Consider the following 17,013-nt stretch of genomic DNA (forward strand, 5'->3'; position numbering starts at 1 on the left):
ATGCATGCAACTGACCTAAAGTTTGGCTTCAGCAACCACTGAGCCCATCACACGACAGCAGGATAGAGCCGGGCCTCCTCAGCCCTCTGGGCATGCCAGGGACTGCTGCCTGCTCCTCTTACAGGCTGGCTCATAATGAATGGCTCACCCACACACACCCAGTGGCAACTTCTCCACCCTGTCTGTCACAGCGGGCCCCCTGAGAAGAAGATGGGCATCAAGGCCTCAAACACGGCAGAGGTGCACTTTGATGGAGTACAGGTGCCGTCAGAGAACGTACTGGGTGAGGTGGGGGGCGGCTTCAAGGTCGCCATGCACATTCTCAACAACGGAAGGTTTGGCATGGCCGCAGCCATGGCAGGCACCATGAAGGGCATCATTGCTAAGGCGGTGAGTACCCTGCCTGAGTCCCTAGCTAGCCTGAATCTAAGCCTCAGACACACTGTCTCCCTTTCCATGTGTCCCTGGTCTCTTGCAAGCCCTCCCTCCACCAGAGGCCCCTCCCCTGCCAACAGCTCCAGACTTGATAGCTTAGGTCTCCACCCAGCCTGGACTGAACTCTTGGCTGTGGCCAAAGCCCACCCATCCCAGCACAGCCCAGCCTCTCTCCCGGAAAGAGGAGACTAGAGAACCACAAGTGGGACACACGTGCCCTCTTCCAGGTGGATCACGCTGCTAATCGTACCCAGTTTGGGGAAAAAATTCACAACTTTGGGATGATCCAGGAGAAGCTGGCCCGGATGGCTATGCTGCAATATGTCACTGAGGTGAGGGCCACCCCCCTCCCCAGAGCCCTGAGGCCTTCTTCCCGGTTGGGTCAGACTACAACCCCCAGCAGCACCTGGGGCAGTGGGTCTCCAGCTTTACACCAATGCCCTAGGGGATGCGGGGAGGCATAGTCAGCTCAGCTTCTGCAGTATGGAGAGAGCCATGCTGTTCTGCCGAGGTGCTTCCAGAGGTCCCTGAAATTTGGTCTACCCCACCCCACCCTTATTCCTTCTTCACCCCTTTCAAGAAGTCAAATGCCTGCAAGCCCCTGACGAACTGACCAGGGAACCAAATATTTGGACATGCCTGACACATGGCATTGGAAGGTGAAGGCAAGGGCCACAGGGCGCCAGGGCAGACCCAGTCTTGTAGATGTGGGTGATCAGGTCGAGTCTGATGCAGCCCTTTTCCATTTCCCTTCCCGTGTCCCAACCTCAGTCCATGGCGTACATGGTGAGTGCCAACATGGACCAGGGATCCACAGACTTCCAGATAGAGGCTGCCATCAGCAAGATCTTTGGCTCGGTGAGGTCCCAGGCCTGTGGGGAGGGAGAGCCCGGTTTGGGAGCTTGGCTCCAAACCCAATTTTGGGTGTTTTCTTTGTCCCTAGGAGGCAGCCTGGAAGGTGACAGATGACTGCATCCAAATCATGGGGGGCATGGGCTTCATGAAGGTACAGAACACTTCTCTGCCCAGGCCGGCTGCAGCGGGCCAGGAGGAGGAGGCGGCACGTCCAGCAGGGGTGTATGATCTGTCTTCCCCTGTGGCAGGAGCCTGGGGTAGAGCGTGTGCTCCGAGATCTTCGCATCTTCCGGATCTTTGAAGGGACGAATGACATTCTCCGGCTGTTCGTGGCTCTGCAGGGCTGTATGGTAAGAGGGAGGAGAAATGGGGGGAGGAGCTGGGCAGGACAGCGGAGTCCTGACTATTGGACCCTCCTCCCCCCACAGGACAAAGGAAAGGAACTCTCGGGGCTTGGCAATGCTCTAAAGAATCCTTTTGGGAATGCTAGCCTCCTGCTGGGAGAGGCAAGCAAACAGCTGAGGCGGTAAGCTTAGGGGCCAGGGCCAGGGCAGGGCAGGGCAGGGCAGGGCAGGGCTGGGCGGGGTAGGGCAGGGTATGGCAACTAACCAGTCACCCTTCCCCTTTCTCTAAGGCGGGCAGGGCTGGGCAGTGGCCTGAGTCTCAGCGGCACCATCCACCAGGAACTGAGTCGGAGCGGTGAGCTGGTGAGTAAGTGGTCAAGGTGGGGGGACAGTCTGCGTCGAAGACTGACAGGGCTGGGCCCCACTCTGAGCCCCGGGCACCTTCCCCATCTCTTTAGGCAGTGCAGGCTCTGGAGCAGTTTGCTGCAGTGGTGGAGACCAAGCTGATAAAACACAAGAAGGAGATTGTCAGTGAGTGAGCTCTACCCCGTTCCCGCCCCCCACTTTCCTTTCCCTCCGACTAACCACCCCCCAACCGCATCCCATCTACCTGACAGACGAACAGTTTCTGCTGCAGCGTCTGGCAGACAGTGCCATTGACCTCTATGCCATGGTGGTGGTTCTGTCCAGGTGAGGAGGCAGTGGGGGAGGCCTGAGCTGCAGTGGGGGCACTGGGGGTCCTGGGCCAGGCTCACAGCCCAGATTGGTTTCCTCCTACTTCCCCCCAGGGCCTCAAGGGCCCTGAGTGAGGGCCACCCCACAGCCCAGCATGAGAAAATGCTCTGTGACAGCTGGTGTACTGAGGTGAGATCCAGGGCTACCAAGTATGGGGGGCGGCAGGGTGGCCCTCGAGGCACGGGCCTGACCCCTCCTTCCCCCTCCCCAGGCTGCCGCCCGGATTCGGGAGAACATGGCTGCTCTGCAGTCTGACCCCCAGCAGCAGGAACTCTTCCGTAACTTCAAAAGCATCTCCAAGGCCTTGGTGGAGCGGGGGGGCGTGGTCACCAGCAACCCCCTTGGCTTCTGAATACTCCCAGCTAGGGCCTGGCCCAGAAGATGCCTTCTCCCAAGCCCAAGCCCAGGCCCCTTCTGTGCTGATCCTGGTTCTGCCTTGAAGGGGGTGTCGGCCCAGGACGGTGCCTACTCTCAGAGGGAGTGCTTACCACCTCACAAATGAAGTCTCTAACAAGTCGTGCCCTGCTGCCGCACCTCTGTCCTTTCCCTTGCTGCCTGCCTCCCTCCCAAAGAAAGGAGCCAGAGGCACGGGGAGTTTGCCCCTATTGCTTTATTTGGTGTTTTATACAAGTGACTAAAATAAATAGAGTAACAAAAGCAGCTACACAGCCCCCAAATACCAAATACCCCAGCTTTCTTTGACTGCTGTCTAGGGGAACCAACCCCCTTCCGCTTCCCAGGGTACCACCGACTGACCACCCTCCCACCCTGCGCAGGACAGAGCTGACTGGGCAAATGGAGTAGGACATCACATTTTGGGGTTAGAAGAAGGGGCCCAGGAGACAGGGATTCTTCATACAAAAGAGAAAACGTCTAGTAAAAAAATAGTCCCAAAAATGTAAAAAAGTCTATTTTAACCCCCCAAAAGGCTTATAAAAAACAATAAAGCTAAAAATAACCAAAGGTCCCTTGTTGACCCCTGAGGGAAGGGGGAGGAACCAGGCACTGCTGGAAAGAGTCACAGTGGCAACAACCTCACAGCAGGCAGCAGCCCCCAGGACAGGCTGAGTCCAGGCACCAGAGGAGTAATGAGCATGTGACTGACAAGACACCCAATCACAGGACAGGAGCACCAAGCACTGACAGGCCAAGGCTGGAGATCCAACATGGCCCCACCACGCGCTCTACATAACATCCACAAAGAACTCACTGGGGTTGCCCATGGCCATGTGGAAGCTTTGGCGGCTGGCCGTCAGCTCTGGGGGCACGGAGCCCAGGTCTCTGACTGGAGGGGCCCCCGGAGGCTGCACTGCAGGAGGGACAGGGGGTGGGGGAGGGGGCATCATGACCACCATCATGGGGTTATACGGGAGGGCCATGCCAGGAGGTGGGCCATAGGGATGGAGCCCTGGGTGGGCTCGGAGATTAGGAGCACCTCCTGATGAGCCCCTGGATGGGGGAGGGCCCCCATCACCAGTCCCACCAGGTTCCCCGCCCCGCCGAAGGCTGCCGCCCCGGCTGGAAGGCTCAGACTCACTGCCGCTGCCAGACTTGGACTCAGGGGCCCGCTCCTCAGGCCTCCCTGTGCGCCCCACCCCCCCATCGCTTCGTGTCGACCCACTGCTCCGGCTCCCTGTGGGGGGAGAGGGGATGGGAGCAACTGAGCCCCAGCCCAGGGTCCCTTGGCCTCCCCAGTCCCCGCTCCAGCCTCTGCTCCCTGGCTTCACCTTGGTGCCCATGTCCAGGCCCCAGCTGTATGGGGATCTGGCGGTGACTTACCCTCACTGTGCTGGCTGCTGGCACTGCCTCCGCCGTAGGTGTAGGACGAGAGCTCGTGGTAGGGTGGGGGCTGGGGACTGTATGGATGCGGGGCTGGGTACTGGTAGGAGAAGGTGGGCAGCAGGGGCCAGGGCGTGGCCCCGGGCAAAGGAGCCAAGGTGTCCTGGTCCGAAGCGCCACTGGAGCCATCGTCATTCAGAGACAGGTTGACTAGGTCTGGAAGGCAAGAGAAAGACCCAGAATCACTGCTTTAAGAAGCCAGCACCCCAAGACATCGAATGAAAAGGAACTGGGAACCGTTTCCCCACAACCATCCACGATGGGGGTTAAAACGAAGGCCTCGGACGGGAAATGTCCCACCAGCCACAGCCATCAGGGCAGGAACTCGGCCAGGGCCACCACTAGTCCCACGTGCTTCTATGTGACTCAGGAAAAGCCGCCCTCCCCACCAGCAGACAACCCTGCACGTGGCGCACAGCTCCTCCGGCAGAACACAGGGGGACGTCAGCCCCCACACGTGTCACCAGCCAGCACAGGGCCCAGCGCAGGACGCACGCTGCTCGGCGTCCACGGTGGCCCTTAGGCCTGGGGTTGGAGAGGCAGGATGAGGCAGCCAGATCCGCTCTCCCTGGGCTGGGACAGGGGCACTCACAACTCTCACAGCCGCCACTGAGGTCTCCAAAGACATAATAGCACTGCTCAGAGAAGGTGATCTTGTTCACAGTGTGCCGGATAAGGCCTGCCTTGAGCAGCCCGCTGGCATACTTTCGGGCCTCCCGCCGCTCAGGAAAGCCCTCCACGTGATGGTAGAGCCAGTCAACCACGTCCGAGCCTGGATCGCCCAGGGCAAAGAAAGGCCTCAGGTTCTCCTCCCCAGCTCCTGCCTCACCCCTGCCTGGACCACTCCCAGCTGTGGCCTCCTCCTCTCCACACCACCTGCCCAGAGCCCAGCCGTACCCAGAAAGGCGTTAGGGATGGTGATCTTGAGCCACATGCGGTCCCGAACTTCCAGTCCAGACTCTGGAGCTGCCATGGCCTTGGTCACAGATGCCATGTCGGTATGGATGGAGAGGCCCCGGCCCTCACAGCCTGACAAAGGAGAAACAGAGGAGCGGTGGATTCACACCACACTGGGTGGTCTTCCAGGGAGGCTGGATGAGGTGGGCCTGGGGCTCACCATCCGGAAGAGAGGACCCAGAGGTGATGGTGCTCATGGACGAAGAGCCTGGATAGGCTGGGAAGGTGCCAGTCAGCGCGGCAGAGTGTGAGACCCAGGCAGCAGGGTCAATCGGCTGGATGGGCTCATCTGGGAGAGCGAAGGCCACCAAGATGGTCACTTCCCAGTCCCAGAGAGCCAGCCCTGTCCCTCCCCGAATCAGACTCCTGTCCCAGCCCCACCTTGACCCTCACCCACCCACCCCCTGTAGCCTGGAGGCCAAGGGTATCCACACCCGCCCTGTCCTCCCAGCTACAGGTCCCTGAGTATCACTCACTTCGGGGGAGAGTGAAATAGGCCTGGGGAGAGGGATCCCAGCACTTGGCTACAGTCAGCACGATGGGGCTGTGAGGAAGAGGAGGCCAGTCAGGCTGGGGTGAGGGGAGAGGCCTGAGGAGTGGGGAAGCCTGGAATGAGAATAGGTGAGGGACAAAAAAAGGAAAAGAAAAAAGGAGCACAGACATGGCTGGGCCAGAGAAGGTAATGGTGGAAGGCTCCACAATGCGGGTGACTCACCAACACGGGTAACTCTTAAAAACACACTGCTGAGTAATTCAAGTGAGTATACGCTGCATGGTTCCATTCAGAGCAAGTCCGAAAACAGGTAAAACTAAACTGTGTTGTTCAAAAACACATGTATGGCCGGTGAAACAACGACCAAGCAAACCATCGTGGTGATGACCAAAGCATCAGCAGAGTGGTTACCTTGGGGAGTGAGGAGGGAGGGAGTGGGAAGGGACACTGTGAGGGGCTCTCCCCGGGTCAGAAACCTTCTAGGTCATGATCTAGGCGGTGGCGACGCAAACACCCACTCACTCCAGACTCACTTGTTACGCGTTCTTGCTCTATGTATTTTTTGGGGGCAGCGCCGTGCGGTATGCGGGATCTTAGTTCCCCGACCAAGGACCGAACCCTCGCCCCCTGCAGTGGAAGCGCGGAGTCCCAACCACTGGACCGCCAGGGAAGTCCCATATTACGTACTTTCTGATGAGCATTATGTTTTACCACTTTTTAAAGTAATAAAACGAAAGGTGAAAAGGCAAAGAAAGAGAACCAAGGACCTGAGACCAGCTCGAAGGCTCACCCCGGCTTGTGCACGATGTCCCTCAGCACCCGCACCGCATCATCGTTGCTCATGTTCTCAAAGTTCATGTCGTTCACCTGGCAGGAGGGGCGGTGGGTCAAAGGTGGGGGAGAGGGGCTGAGGGCCCCGGCCTGGGTCAGCGGGTGGCCCCGCCCCAGCTCACCTGCAAAAGCATGTCCCCGGGCTCAATGCGCCCATCAGCCGCCACAGCCCCACCCTTCATGATGGAGCCGATGTAGATGCCTCCATCTCCCCGCTCGTTGCTCTGACCCACGATGGAGATGCCCAGGAAGTTGTACTTCTCTGTGGAGGGAGGCCAGGTGACGAGAGGAAGGCCCAGCCTCATGCCTCCCAGGGACCCTGGAGACCAGGTCCTCCCAGCCCCCAGGGCCCAGGCGCCCTCCATACCCATGTTGAGCGTGACTGTGATGATGTTGAGAGACATGGTGGAATCGGTGACGCTGCTGAAGGATGAGGCCTGTGGTGGGTAAAGGGGAAGGAGCCGGACTGCCTCCAACAAGCCGGGACAAGCCCCAGGATTCTCCCTGTCTGGTCCTTGTACCCCCGAAACCAAGGCCCGCGCCCCCAGCTCCCCCGAGGTCCAGCTGCCCCACAAGAAGCCCCTCACCCTCTCCAGGCGGGGTGGCCGCTGTTTCCTCCGCCGCCGGTGGCGCTTGAGGAGGCGGGAGGCGCTGCTCTGCTCCGTGGAGCTGCTGAACCTGCCGGGAGGTCGGGCGGGGAGCTGGCCGGGCGGTGGTCGCGGGGCCAAAGGAGAGGACGGGGTGGCGGTGGGGGGGCACCCCGGGGAGGCCTACGGAGCCCCACCTGCTCATGGTGTCCTCCTCATCCGAGTCCCCCAGGCTGGTGCTCTCCAGCTCACTGGTCATGAGGGTGGAGGAGCTCTCGTACCCTGCCAGGTGGCGCTCCAGCCTCGAGGGGCCGCTGGGACGGTGGCCCCCCGCTGAGGGAGAACAGGAACCTCAGGAACCAGGACTCGGGCTCCTCACCCTTGTCAGGGCTTTGGGTCGGAGCCGACCCCTCCCAAACTCCCAGTCTAGCCGGCCTCCAGGCCTGGCCCCCCTCACCGCCGCGCTCACTGCTGTCTCGCCTGCGAGGTCGCTCCCGCCTCAGAGACACCACTGACTCTGTTTCTGTCTCGGGCTCCAGATTTTCCCGGCTGCTAGACACGTTAGGGCTAGATGGGCAGAGAGGGTTTCCCACCTGCGTCAGTGGGACAAGGCTCCTAATCGTCGGCTTCCCCTCCCAAGGGGCTTGGATTCCCTCCTCACCTCCCTCCCCTGGACTCAAGAATCCCAAGGACTCACTGGAAGGATGGAGGCCTGGAGTCTCCAATGCCACTGGTCCTCTCCGGTGGCAGAGGGGGTACAGGTGGCGGTGGAGGCACCGGGTCTGTCCGAGGCTCGTGGGCTGGGGGGGCCATCTCAGGTTGGGGGTTTTCTGATGACACTAACTAGAAGGATGCAAGTGATTTGAAAAGAACAACAACAAAAGAAAACGGCTCAATGAGGAATATGAGAGGCACGTGAGATGAGAGTAAGAGGAAAGAGTAGAAAAGGGGACGGCGCCTGAGAGAGCCCGGAGAAAAGCACAAAAAAAGCAGCAGCAAGCATTAGAGGCTCCAGAAGGAGAAGGCTGAGGAGCTCCAGCTGGCTGGCTCTCCAAACAGGTAAGGAGGATGGGAGTTCCCTGGCAGTACAGCGGTTAGGCGCTATCACCGGCAGGCCCAGGTTCAATCCCTGTCGGGAAGGCCGCACAGGGCACGGCCAAAAACAAACAAATAAACAAACAGGTAAGGAGGCAAAGAGCCAGAGCTTCCGGCAACTGAGAGGGGGCGGGCACAGGCTGAGGCTTGGAGGAGCTTGGCAATGCCAGAGGGACTCTCCGGCAGGGCCCCTTACCCAGGATACCACCCTTCCGTTGAAGCAGGGAAGGCGAGCATTGTCATCTGAAATCTCTTCCTTCACCACCCTGCCAAGAGACAAGATAAAGGTCAGTGAGACTGGACTGGCTTCCCCCATTCCCACCCGCATTCGAAGTTTCTCCCAATCTTCATCCAGCTCAAGGATGCTGCTTTTCTCCAACCTTGTCCAAGTCCCCTTCTCTGACGCTATAACACGCACACCTAAGAAATCACCGAACTCAATTCCCTTTCCTTATTTCTCCTTCTCTCCCCAGCTCATCCTCAGGGGCTCAGAGCTGTTCCAGAGATTTCCTAGAGTCTGATTCAAACCTCTCAGTCCAATTTCAAAGGCTTCCCGTAAGGTTGCCCCAGCTGCCCCAAATATCTAACCTTAGGAGCCTTGCAGGCAGCCTCCCTCCAACTTTCACCGTATTCCTCACACAACTTCCCCCAAAGGCTTTGGTCCTCATCTACATCTCTACTTTTATGCTTTCCTTAGTTTTCTCTAACTCACTTTCAGAGAGATGTCCAAATGTGCTGTCTTCCCCTAGATGAAAATACCCATTAGACCAAAGAATAGTACCTCCTCACTAGACTGAGCTCCCAAGCAGAGGTGAAGCCCAGATCCCCATTCTCCTGTGCCTCACCTGGCACAAACTCTGCACTAAGCAATCTGCTCCTCCTGACAGACCCTAAAGCCCAGTCCTGGGGGTCACCTCTCCCATGGGTTCCTTCAACGGACCTTCTTTTCAATCACCAAGTGAAATCATCAATGCCTGTTTTGTTCAACACCATGTCCCCGGCCACAAACCAAAGTACCTGACACTTCGTAAGCATTAACAAATACCTGCTGGCTAAACTAATAAACGTATAAACTATGACACACTCTGCCCTGAACAGACTCTCACCCCCAAATTGGGATATCTGGTCGGATTAACCCTTTAGCCTAATATGGTTCTAAGAATGTGGACATATGTCAACTCAATCCCACCTATTATCAATGTGACAACACAACCCAGGCACTACCAATCTGTCTCAGCATAACGTTGTATTCTTCACAATATAATCCAGTCTCAGCACAGTCCAGCCTTCCAAGTGATCCTATCCTGTATTATCATAACCTAGTTTAAGAATTAGACTCGGGCTTCCCTGGTGGCGCAGTGGTTGAGAGTCCGCCTGCTGATGCAGAGGACGCGGGTTCGTACCCCGGTCCGGGAAGATTCCACATGCCGCGGAGCGGCTGGGCCCGTGAGCCATGGCCAGTGAGCCTGCGCGTCCGGAGCCTATGCTCCGCAACGGGAGAGGCCACAACAGTGAGAGGCCCGCGTACCGCAAAAAAAAAAAAAAAAAAAAAAAAAGAATTAGACTCAATGCTAATAAGGGCAATGACCACACACCAAGAACGTACCATGCACCTGTACTAAGCATTTTCCTCTGGTTAACTCCATTTCACAGATGAAATCAAGGCACAAAAGTTGAATAAACTACCCCAGATTGTAGTGCTGACAAATAGAACATTGAAATCCAAGGTAACCCCCAAGACAGTACCACCTTCCCAACGTCCAACAGTGTTTCTAGGTAGAGCCCAGTCTGTTCAGCTTTCCTATAACCCAGGCTATCCCAGCCTGATCCAGCCTCCCTTCAAGAGCTGAGACTGAGGACCAAGAGAGCACAGTCCCAAAGGCTATAAACACAAAAGGGCCTACTCTGCATTATTTAAAGTCCCGGTCTTGCCCAGACTGTTCCAAATTACCCCAGGGTAGCCCAATCTATTCTACCACGTGCAGCTGTCTACACCCATATAGACTAGAATATCCCAATACAGCTGACTGTACCAGCTGTACTGGTACAGACCCTGTCAGCCCCGTCTGCCCTTGTATTGAGTGTCCCAATAAAAACTAGGCCCCCAGAGAAACTAAGATCAATCAATAGAACCCGCTGGAGACCAGAATGGCATCCCAACAGAACACTCTGCGTTAGTACGGACTAGACTGTCCCCAAACTATCCTGTCTGCCTTAGTATAGGACAGAACATCCCAAGCCTGCCCAGTAAAGCACAATCTACATCAGCAGAGTCCACAATATCCCTACATAGCCTGTGTGCTACAGGACTACTCACAATGTAGTTACCAGCGGAGAGATCAATCTACCTCAGCACAGACCAGAACACCCAAAAATAAACCAGTGTGCCCCACTCTATTCCAGTATAGCCTAATCTTCTATAATCTGGCTTACTATATCCCAGTCTGTCCTCCTACAGTTCCGCACGCCTCAATCTGTCTAAACATAACCTTGTCCGTCCTGGGATAGCCAATCTACACGAGCATAGTAAAGATGTGCTCCACTATAGCCCAGAAAATCCCAGCATGTCCCAAAGTAGACCAGTGACCCTCAAAATTACCCAACCCACAAAAGCACAGCCCCCGTCGTTCCTAGTCTAGGCCTCGCGCTCACCCGAAATCCTGATCCATAGACTTGAAAAAGTACTTAGCGCCCGCGGGCCGCTGCAAGACGCTCTTGAAATCGCCGAGGGTGATGCGCTCGGCGGGGACGGGGATCTTCACCAGGTAGGGAGTCTCTTCTTCATCCAGGTGGTAAATCACCTTCGTCTCCCCGACACCACCGCCCCCAGCGCCGCTGCCCGCCATGGTCTCGCCCGCGCGCTCCCGGGCTCCGCCGCCCACCCAGCGGGGCTGATCGCCCCCGCCGCGCCTGCGCACTCCCACGAACCGACGCGCAAGCAACGCGACCGACCCAGCGTAAGAAAGGTGCAAAAGGGAAAAAGACAAGGCTCAGCGGGTTGACGGCGTGTGGGGGGGGGCGGTGGGGACGGGCCGTGTGGCGCGACCCAAAGCCGCGGGCTCCGTCGCCGCAGCTGCCGCAGACGTCGCGAGGGCTCTCCAGCGCCCCGCCCACCTCTCCCCACGTCACGTGACTAGAAATAGCCCACCCCCGCTCTGCCCGTAACGCCCCACCACGTGACCCTCGCTGGTCACGTGACTCTCAGCTCTGCCTAGCGCCCTCGTCACATTATTGACACTTTCAGCAACGGTCTCCCAACCCTCTACGGCTCCGCCCCCAAGTGTGTCCCCACCCGCCTCCTCCAACTACCCCGGTTCGGCTGGCCTCTGCCCTCAGGGGGCACCCCGCTTTACCCACTGAGGGAAAGAGCTTCAAGCAACTATGATCCGCTGGAGCGTGCAAGTGGGAGGTGAGGGTGGGAATTGCGGGGGGGGGGTCCTTGACTGGGGGGTGAGGTGGGGCAAAGCCAATGGAGGTCCTAGGGTTGGTGGAAAAGGCGCAGCGCCAGGCCATTTTCAGCTTGGACTTTTAAGAGAGGTGAGTTTCAGCCCCACCTCCAGCCAGCTTTTCCAAAGCCTCCCTCCCAAGCAGGACAGTCAGTGAGGGCTATAAACACAAAAGAGCCCACTCTACTTTATTTACAACACGAAGGCTGTCTGTACAAACAGCTGGCCTATATTATTAAAAACAAAAGAGGTGAGTGAGAACATCGTCACCTTTCTGTTTTCCTTCCTCACTCGGCCAAGCTCTGGTTGGTACTCCATCTCTGAGCTGCCATACTCAAAAGGTGAAGTCCAAAATTAAAAATACAACCGGTGTAGAATAAATGGGGAGTGAGATAAAGAAAAAAATGAGGGAGGGGAGTGCTATATTTACACTAGAGTTTTATAGACAACCGTCCCACTCCATCCCAATTCCAACCCTGGCCCAGGAAGTGAGCGGTGGCAGGTCCAAGGGACAGAGCTTAAGTGTCTAGGAACCCAGACAGCTTCCCACCCCCAACTGCAATAGGTCCGAGTTCAAGTCCACAAGATGGGAAGGAAGGGTAGGATAGGAACATCACTCATTTCCAAACCAGCCTCCCTTGGGAATTTCTGCCTTGAAGTGGGATAACATCCCAGCTCCGGGGGACAGGCTGATGACCCTGAGGCTCAGTTCCCAAGTCACGTTGCCATTCGAAGTTCCAGCCTAGAGATGGCATATGTCAGGGCTCTCCAGATTTCGGAGGCCCCGCTAACCGTCGGGCCTCTGGCCGCAGTTCCTTGCATTTCTGGCAATAAAAGAAATCAGGGACATTGGTCTTCTTAATCTTAGCACAGGAGAGGTGGATCCACGTTCCACACAGGCTGCACTCAATCATGGGCCGGCCTGCAAAGGGCTTTCGGCAGTAACACGTGATCAGATCCCATGAGTCATCACCTGGGGAAAAGAAGGTTTGTTTGGTGTTCTGCTGGAGCTCTTAGATCCACAATACCCCCAAACCCATCAACCCAGCTACCCCTGGGCAGCCCCAAACTTCTCACCTGATTCTACCATGATGTCCTCATCCATGACCCGCATCTCGCCTTCACTGGAGCTGGCATCTCCATCTTGGCTTGTTTCAGTGCTGCCCACGTCCTTGCTTTCACTGTCGGTGGGAGGGACTCCTTCAGGGTGCACTGTGGCAGGGGGCCTAGGAGCCTCAGGAGGTGTTGGCAGCACAGGGGCTGGGGCTTCCCCTCCTACCACTGCTGCCATCTCTTCCTCCTCCTCTTCTTCCTCTTCTTCCTCCTCCTCCTCTTCAGAGTCTGTATCGCTGGGGGGTGCCCGGGGAGGCCCAGGAGGTGGGAGTCTATCCCCCCGCTCTGCCTTTTTCAACTTCCGCTTCTTGCTCTTCTTGATTCGAGACCTCTTTTCCCCATCCCCAGGGGCTGGCCGAGGCCTCCGAAGCACCCCAAAGCCTGTCCCCCCTCCTGGCCCCAACTTGCGGTTCTTTCGGTCCTTCTTTCGAGGAGGCTGGGAGAGATCCCCCTGGGAAAGGGGCACTGGGGTGAGAGCAGCAGGGGGCCGGGAGGCATGTGTCAGGGATGTGGGGGACAGTGGAGATGCCATTTTGGGCCCATCTAGATCAAAGAGAGAGTCCTTGAGTTTCATCTTCTCAAGCAGGGTGGCACTATCAGGGGCCTGCAGACGAGGGAAAGTGGACCTTGGGGGTCCTGGCTGGGTGGGACCTGCTTGAGCTGCCCTTCTCTTGGATGACTTTGCTTTCTTAACAAAGGTCTGGATGGTTCTGAGATCTGAGGGGGCTGAGTCCCAGCCATCGCTGTCTGCCGCACTCTCACCTCGCAATGGAGAGCTGGAGCCGGAGGCTGGCCAGTCATTTTCCTTAAAGGGGAGAAGAGACCAGGATCAGCAAGGGGCCCAGGGTCATCTCAGCCCCTATACACATCCAACTTAAAAGACCAAAATATCTGGCCAAAACCACTAAATCTTACTGTATTCAGAAAACTTATCCCCACCCCAATTCCCATCAGCATCTCCTCTTGAACACTTCCATGTTACCCCTGACCTCAAATTCTAACCATTTCCCCAATGCCCACTGCCTTCACAACACAGCATCCCCCAGACCAGAGCCATTTTTCTCTAGCTCTTTCTGAACAGCCTCATTTGTTACCATTTTCAGTTCCTAAAGTTTTTATCCAAAAGCACTTTCCATTTAGAGCACCCCAAAACCATTATTGCACTCAAACCACCTATCTATTAGTCCCACCCCCACTCCAGATACTAGTTTTCCCACCAAAATTTCCATTTCCCTAGTCTTACATATAATTTCTAGGCTTTGCCTACAACGTAACACAGTCTCATAAGCTCAAGAGCCCCTCTACAACCCTAGGACACCACCCTCCAGTCAGTTGTCCTCCTGTCCCTACCTCCTTGCTAGGGGGGATGTAACCAGCATAGGCCAAAACAAAACTGCAGAATTTGTTGAAATCCTCAATTGTTCTCCGTCGTTTCTCTGGTGGCTGAAAGGAAAAAAGTATGTAGCACACAGTTTGCGAGGGACATTCCCAAAAGCATAGTCCCTGGAGTGAGAAATCTGGAAAAAGTGGGAGAGGGAGAGAAGGAGCAGGAGATCCTGCAGTAATACTGGGCTGCAAAAGAATGGGAAACCTCACCTGAGTCTCTGGCTTAAGGGTCGGAGGTGGATCTGTGAAAGCAATAAAAGCTGAGTCAAGGCACTAGGAAAGAGTCGGTGTAAGACCCCACCTCTCAACCTCCGAGGTCCCAAGTGAACCCCCTCCTCTCCCAGGTCCCTCAGCCAGGCGAGCAGGCCCCCAGCGGTGCTGGACCCGCCGCTGCTCCCCCTTCCGCCCCGCGAGGGGCGGAGCCTGGGCGCGGCGCCCTCTCAGGCCTCGCTATAGCGCTCCCCTTCCCCCCACCGGAGACTTGGCGCTCCGCCCCCCCCCCCCCCCCCAACTCACGGTTTCTCTAGACTCCGGGTTCCTCGGCTCTCTCGGCGCCCCACCCGCCATACCGCTCCCCGGACCGAGCCCGGGCTGCCGCCTGCCCCTGTCCTTCACACGCGCCCAGTGCCCGGAGTTCCCACCCCGCCGCGCTCTACCGCCCCGGGCCCTCCGCGACCGCACACGCCGCCCGCCGGCCCCCAGGGTCTAGGATGACCACGCCGAACCGCTCCCCGCCCTCCGGCCCCTTCTACTCGAGCACGAGGCCCGGCGCGCCCCTCACCCCCACCAAACACACACGGGCTCACACATCCAACGCCACTTCGCGGCCGGGACAGACCTGAGAGCTCTCACCCGGACGCGGCCCCACCTGCCCCCCCTTACCGCGCTCCCCACAATTTCGCCGTCCCCCCGCCCCCATCCGGGGCTTTGGCCCCTCCCCGTCTCGAGCTCTTCGGGCTCCCCGCCGGGCCCCGGGCCCAGTTCCGAGCTCTCTCCGGCCGCCGCCTCCCCCCTCCCTGCCCCCGGACTGGCCAGCAAGTCACTAGGATACGGACCCCTAAACTCGAGCCCCCCCCAACCAGCCTCTCTCTTCCTCCCCAGCAACCCCCGCTGCTGCCGCCGCTGCCCGCCTCACCCTCCGCAACTCCCAGGCTCTAACCCTCGCCGACCGACCAACCCCCCCCTCCCCCCGGCGCAACTCGCCGGCCTTAAACCCCCACCCCGCCCCACCGCCCCCAAAACTAGCCAGCTCTCGTCGCTTCCCGGCTCCCTCTCCCCACAACCACCCCCCGCATAGGTCTCTCTATCGCAGACAATACCCAGACCCTCTCTTCTCCCCACAACTATCTGCCCACCCCTCCAACAATCACCGGGCTAGCTCCGGCGGCAACTACCGGGAGCTCCGGCACCACCGCCACAAACTCCCCCACCTCGGCGAACTACCGAGCTCCTCACTCAATCCTTTTCTACATCCTTCCTCCCCAACAACTCTCCGGCCCCCAAATTCCCCCGACCTCCCAGTTCTAGGGCCCCAACCTGCCGGAGGCCCTTTCGGCCCCTAACCCCCGAAGCTGTGGGTTTCCAGCTCCCGCTCCCCCATCCCACCCCACCCGCCCTACACACACACAGCGCCTGATCTCCAACTACCCCTAGCCCAGTCTCCCACTCCTCTTTCTCCAAGGTCTCTCAACTCGTCACTCTCCCACCTCCAGGGGCAGGCCCCCGACCCCTTCCCCGCCCTCCCCCGCTGGGCTCCGGGGCTCGACCTCCAAGTTTGCCAATAGATTCCTCGCCCGCCCCCCGCCGACTAAGCGCTCTGTACCGGTCGAGAGCTCACCTTCGGGACTGGGCTCCGCCATGGCTTCCAGCATCGCCCCCTCCCCTCCTCCCGGTCCGGCGCCCCCCTCCCCTGAGCCGGGGATCCCGGTGCCGCCTCCGGTGCTCGGTGCTCCTACTGCCTCGCTCCACGGAGGTGTCTGCTTCGACTCGGTTGTGACTCGAGTCCGCTAGCCGCTGCCGCCACCTCCCTCTACCACTGCCTCCCGCACTCCCGGACCGGGCCCCCTCCCCCCGCGCCGCCGGCCGCCTGCTCCCTCCTCCTTCTCTCCTCCCTCCCTCCTCCTCTCTCCCCCCTCCCTTCGCGGGCGCTAACGCGCAATGCATCAAGGGGATTATAGTCCGTCCGGGGGCAGCAAAAAGGACACTGCATAACCCTCTGGAACTTCAGTTCCCAGCAAGCCACGGATTGGCGCAGGCGCACTAAGCCGCTCTCCGCCCCCGGGGAGTGGCGGGGAGATTGGGAGCAGAGGGGAGAGGGGAAGAGTGCGCTCAGGCTCCTGGGAAATGTAGGCTGGGCGGGGCTAAGAAAGAACGGGATGAAGGGAAAGAAGGGATTAGAACTTTCGGCCACCATACTGCCTCATTCTGCGGCTTCTTTCTACCCACGGGGGACCGCCCCACTTCCGGCCAGACAGAGAAAAGGCTGCTGGGAGATGAAGTTCTCCCGGTGATAATGGCTCCCTCCTCCCCGTGTTCTCCCTCTCCTGGATTACACTCCACTGGATCCCTCACGCCGGCACAAAGTCTGTCTAAGCGACATGCATCTGAGGACAGAGTCCTTTTACTAGCTCCCACACTCGAAAATCTCCTTCACCCAAAAGATTATGACAAACTTGGATGGTTTATGTAAAGCAGGTGCTTTCAAACTTCCACAGAAACCCACAGTAAAAAAAAAAATTTTTTTTATAACCTCAGGACCCAATCCATACACACGTATATAAAACTGAACTTTCATGAAATGATATTCAGTATTCCATCCATCACAATAAAAGCACACTTTTTATGCACAAGGAAAAGCCCAACATAAAAACAAACCAAAATATACTTCTATCCCTCCA

The 17,013-nt window shown here is 57.9% G+C and overlaps 3 protein-coding genes across 7 annotated transcripts in view; 1 reads left to right on the forward strand and 2 right to left on the reverse strand.

Moving 5' to 3' along the window:
- ACADVL (acyl-CoA dehydrogenase very long chain) overlaps window positions 1-2,878 on the forward strand; it is an 8,925-nt gene extending 6,047 nt beyond the window's left edge. For all 4 annotated transcript variants that reach the window (XM_065897830.1, XM_065897828.1, XM_065897827.1 and 1 more), the window contains 11 exons: window positions 192-390; window positions 663-767; window positions 1,207-1,293; window positions 1,379-1,441; window positions 1,539-1,640; window positions 1,719-1,816; window positions 1,925-1,997; window positions 2,093-2,165; window positions 2,252-2,324; window positions 2,423-2,498; window positions 2,581-2,878. In XM_065897830.1, coding sequence (XP_065753902.1) covers window positions 192-390; window positions 663-767; window positions 1,207-1,293; window positions 1,379-1,441; window positions 1,539-1,640; window positions 1,719-1,816; window positions 1,925-1,997; window positions 2,093-2,165; window positions 2,252-2,324; window positions 2,423-2,498; window positions 2,581-2,721 — 1,090 coding nt within the window. In that variant the 3' untranslated portion in view covers window positions 2,722-2,878. The remainder of the gene's footprint in view (window positions 1-191; window positions 391-662; window positions 768-1,206; window positions 1,294-1,378; window positions 1,442-1,538; window positions 1,641-1,718; window positions 1,817-1,924; window positions 1,998-2,092; window positions 2,166-2,251; window positions 2,325-2,422; window positions 2,499-2,580) is intronic.
- Window positions 2,879-3,553: 675 nt separating this feature from the next.
- DVL2 (dishevelled segment polarity protein 2) lies at window positions 3,554-11,017 on the reverse strand. Its single transcript, XM_065896453.1, has 15 exons — window positions 10,824-11,017; window positions 8,368-8,437; window positions 7,774-7,919; window positions 7,534-7,643; window positions 7,274-7,409; window positions 7,077-7,167; window positions 6,857-6,926; window positions 6,612-6,751; window positions 6,449-6,525; window positions 5,642-5,709; window positions 5,326-5,454; window positions 5,106-5,237; window positions 4,801-4,980; window positions 4,149-4,364; window positions 3,554-4,002 (listed from the first exon to the last, which is right to left on the reverse strand). The coding sequence occupies exons 1-15, from the start codon at window positions 11,015-11,017 to the stop codon at window positions 3,554-3,556; spliced, it is 2,208 nt and encodes a 735-aa protein (XP_065752525.1).
- A 761-nt stretch (window positions 11,018-11,778) lies between these two features.
- Window positions 11,779-16,203, reverse strand: PHF23 (PHD finger protein 23). Of its 2 annotated transcripts, none has more exons than XM_065896789.1 (5): window positions 15,954-16,203; window positions 14,327-14,358; window positions 14,081-14,173; window positions 12,695-13,535; window positions 11,779-12,590 (listed from the first exon to the last, which is right to left on the reverse strand). In XM_065896789.1, the coding sequence occupies exons 1-5, from the start codon at window positions 15,985-15,987 to the stop codon at window positions 12,376-12,378; spliced, it is 1,215 nt and encodes a 404-aa protein (XP_065752861.1). In that variant the 5' UTR covers window positions 15,988-16,203; the 3' UTR covers window positions 11,779-12,375. The 2 variants fall into 2 exon arrangements, with proteins under 2 accessions (XP_065752861.1, XP_065752862.1); XM_065896790.1 differs by having other exon boundaries at window positions 12,376-12,590; window positions 12,695-13,334; window positions 15,954-15,987.
- Between the last annotated feature and the right edge of the window lie 810 nt (window positions 16,204-17,013).

The sequence above is a fragment of the Phocoena phocoena genome, chromosome 19 (assembly GCF_963924675.1).
Source record: "Phocoena phocoena chromosome 19, mPhoPho1.1, whole genome shotgun sequence".
Lineage (NCBI taxonomy): Eukaryota > Metazoa > Chordata > Mammalia > Artiodactyla > Phocoenidae > Phocoena > Phocoena phocoena.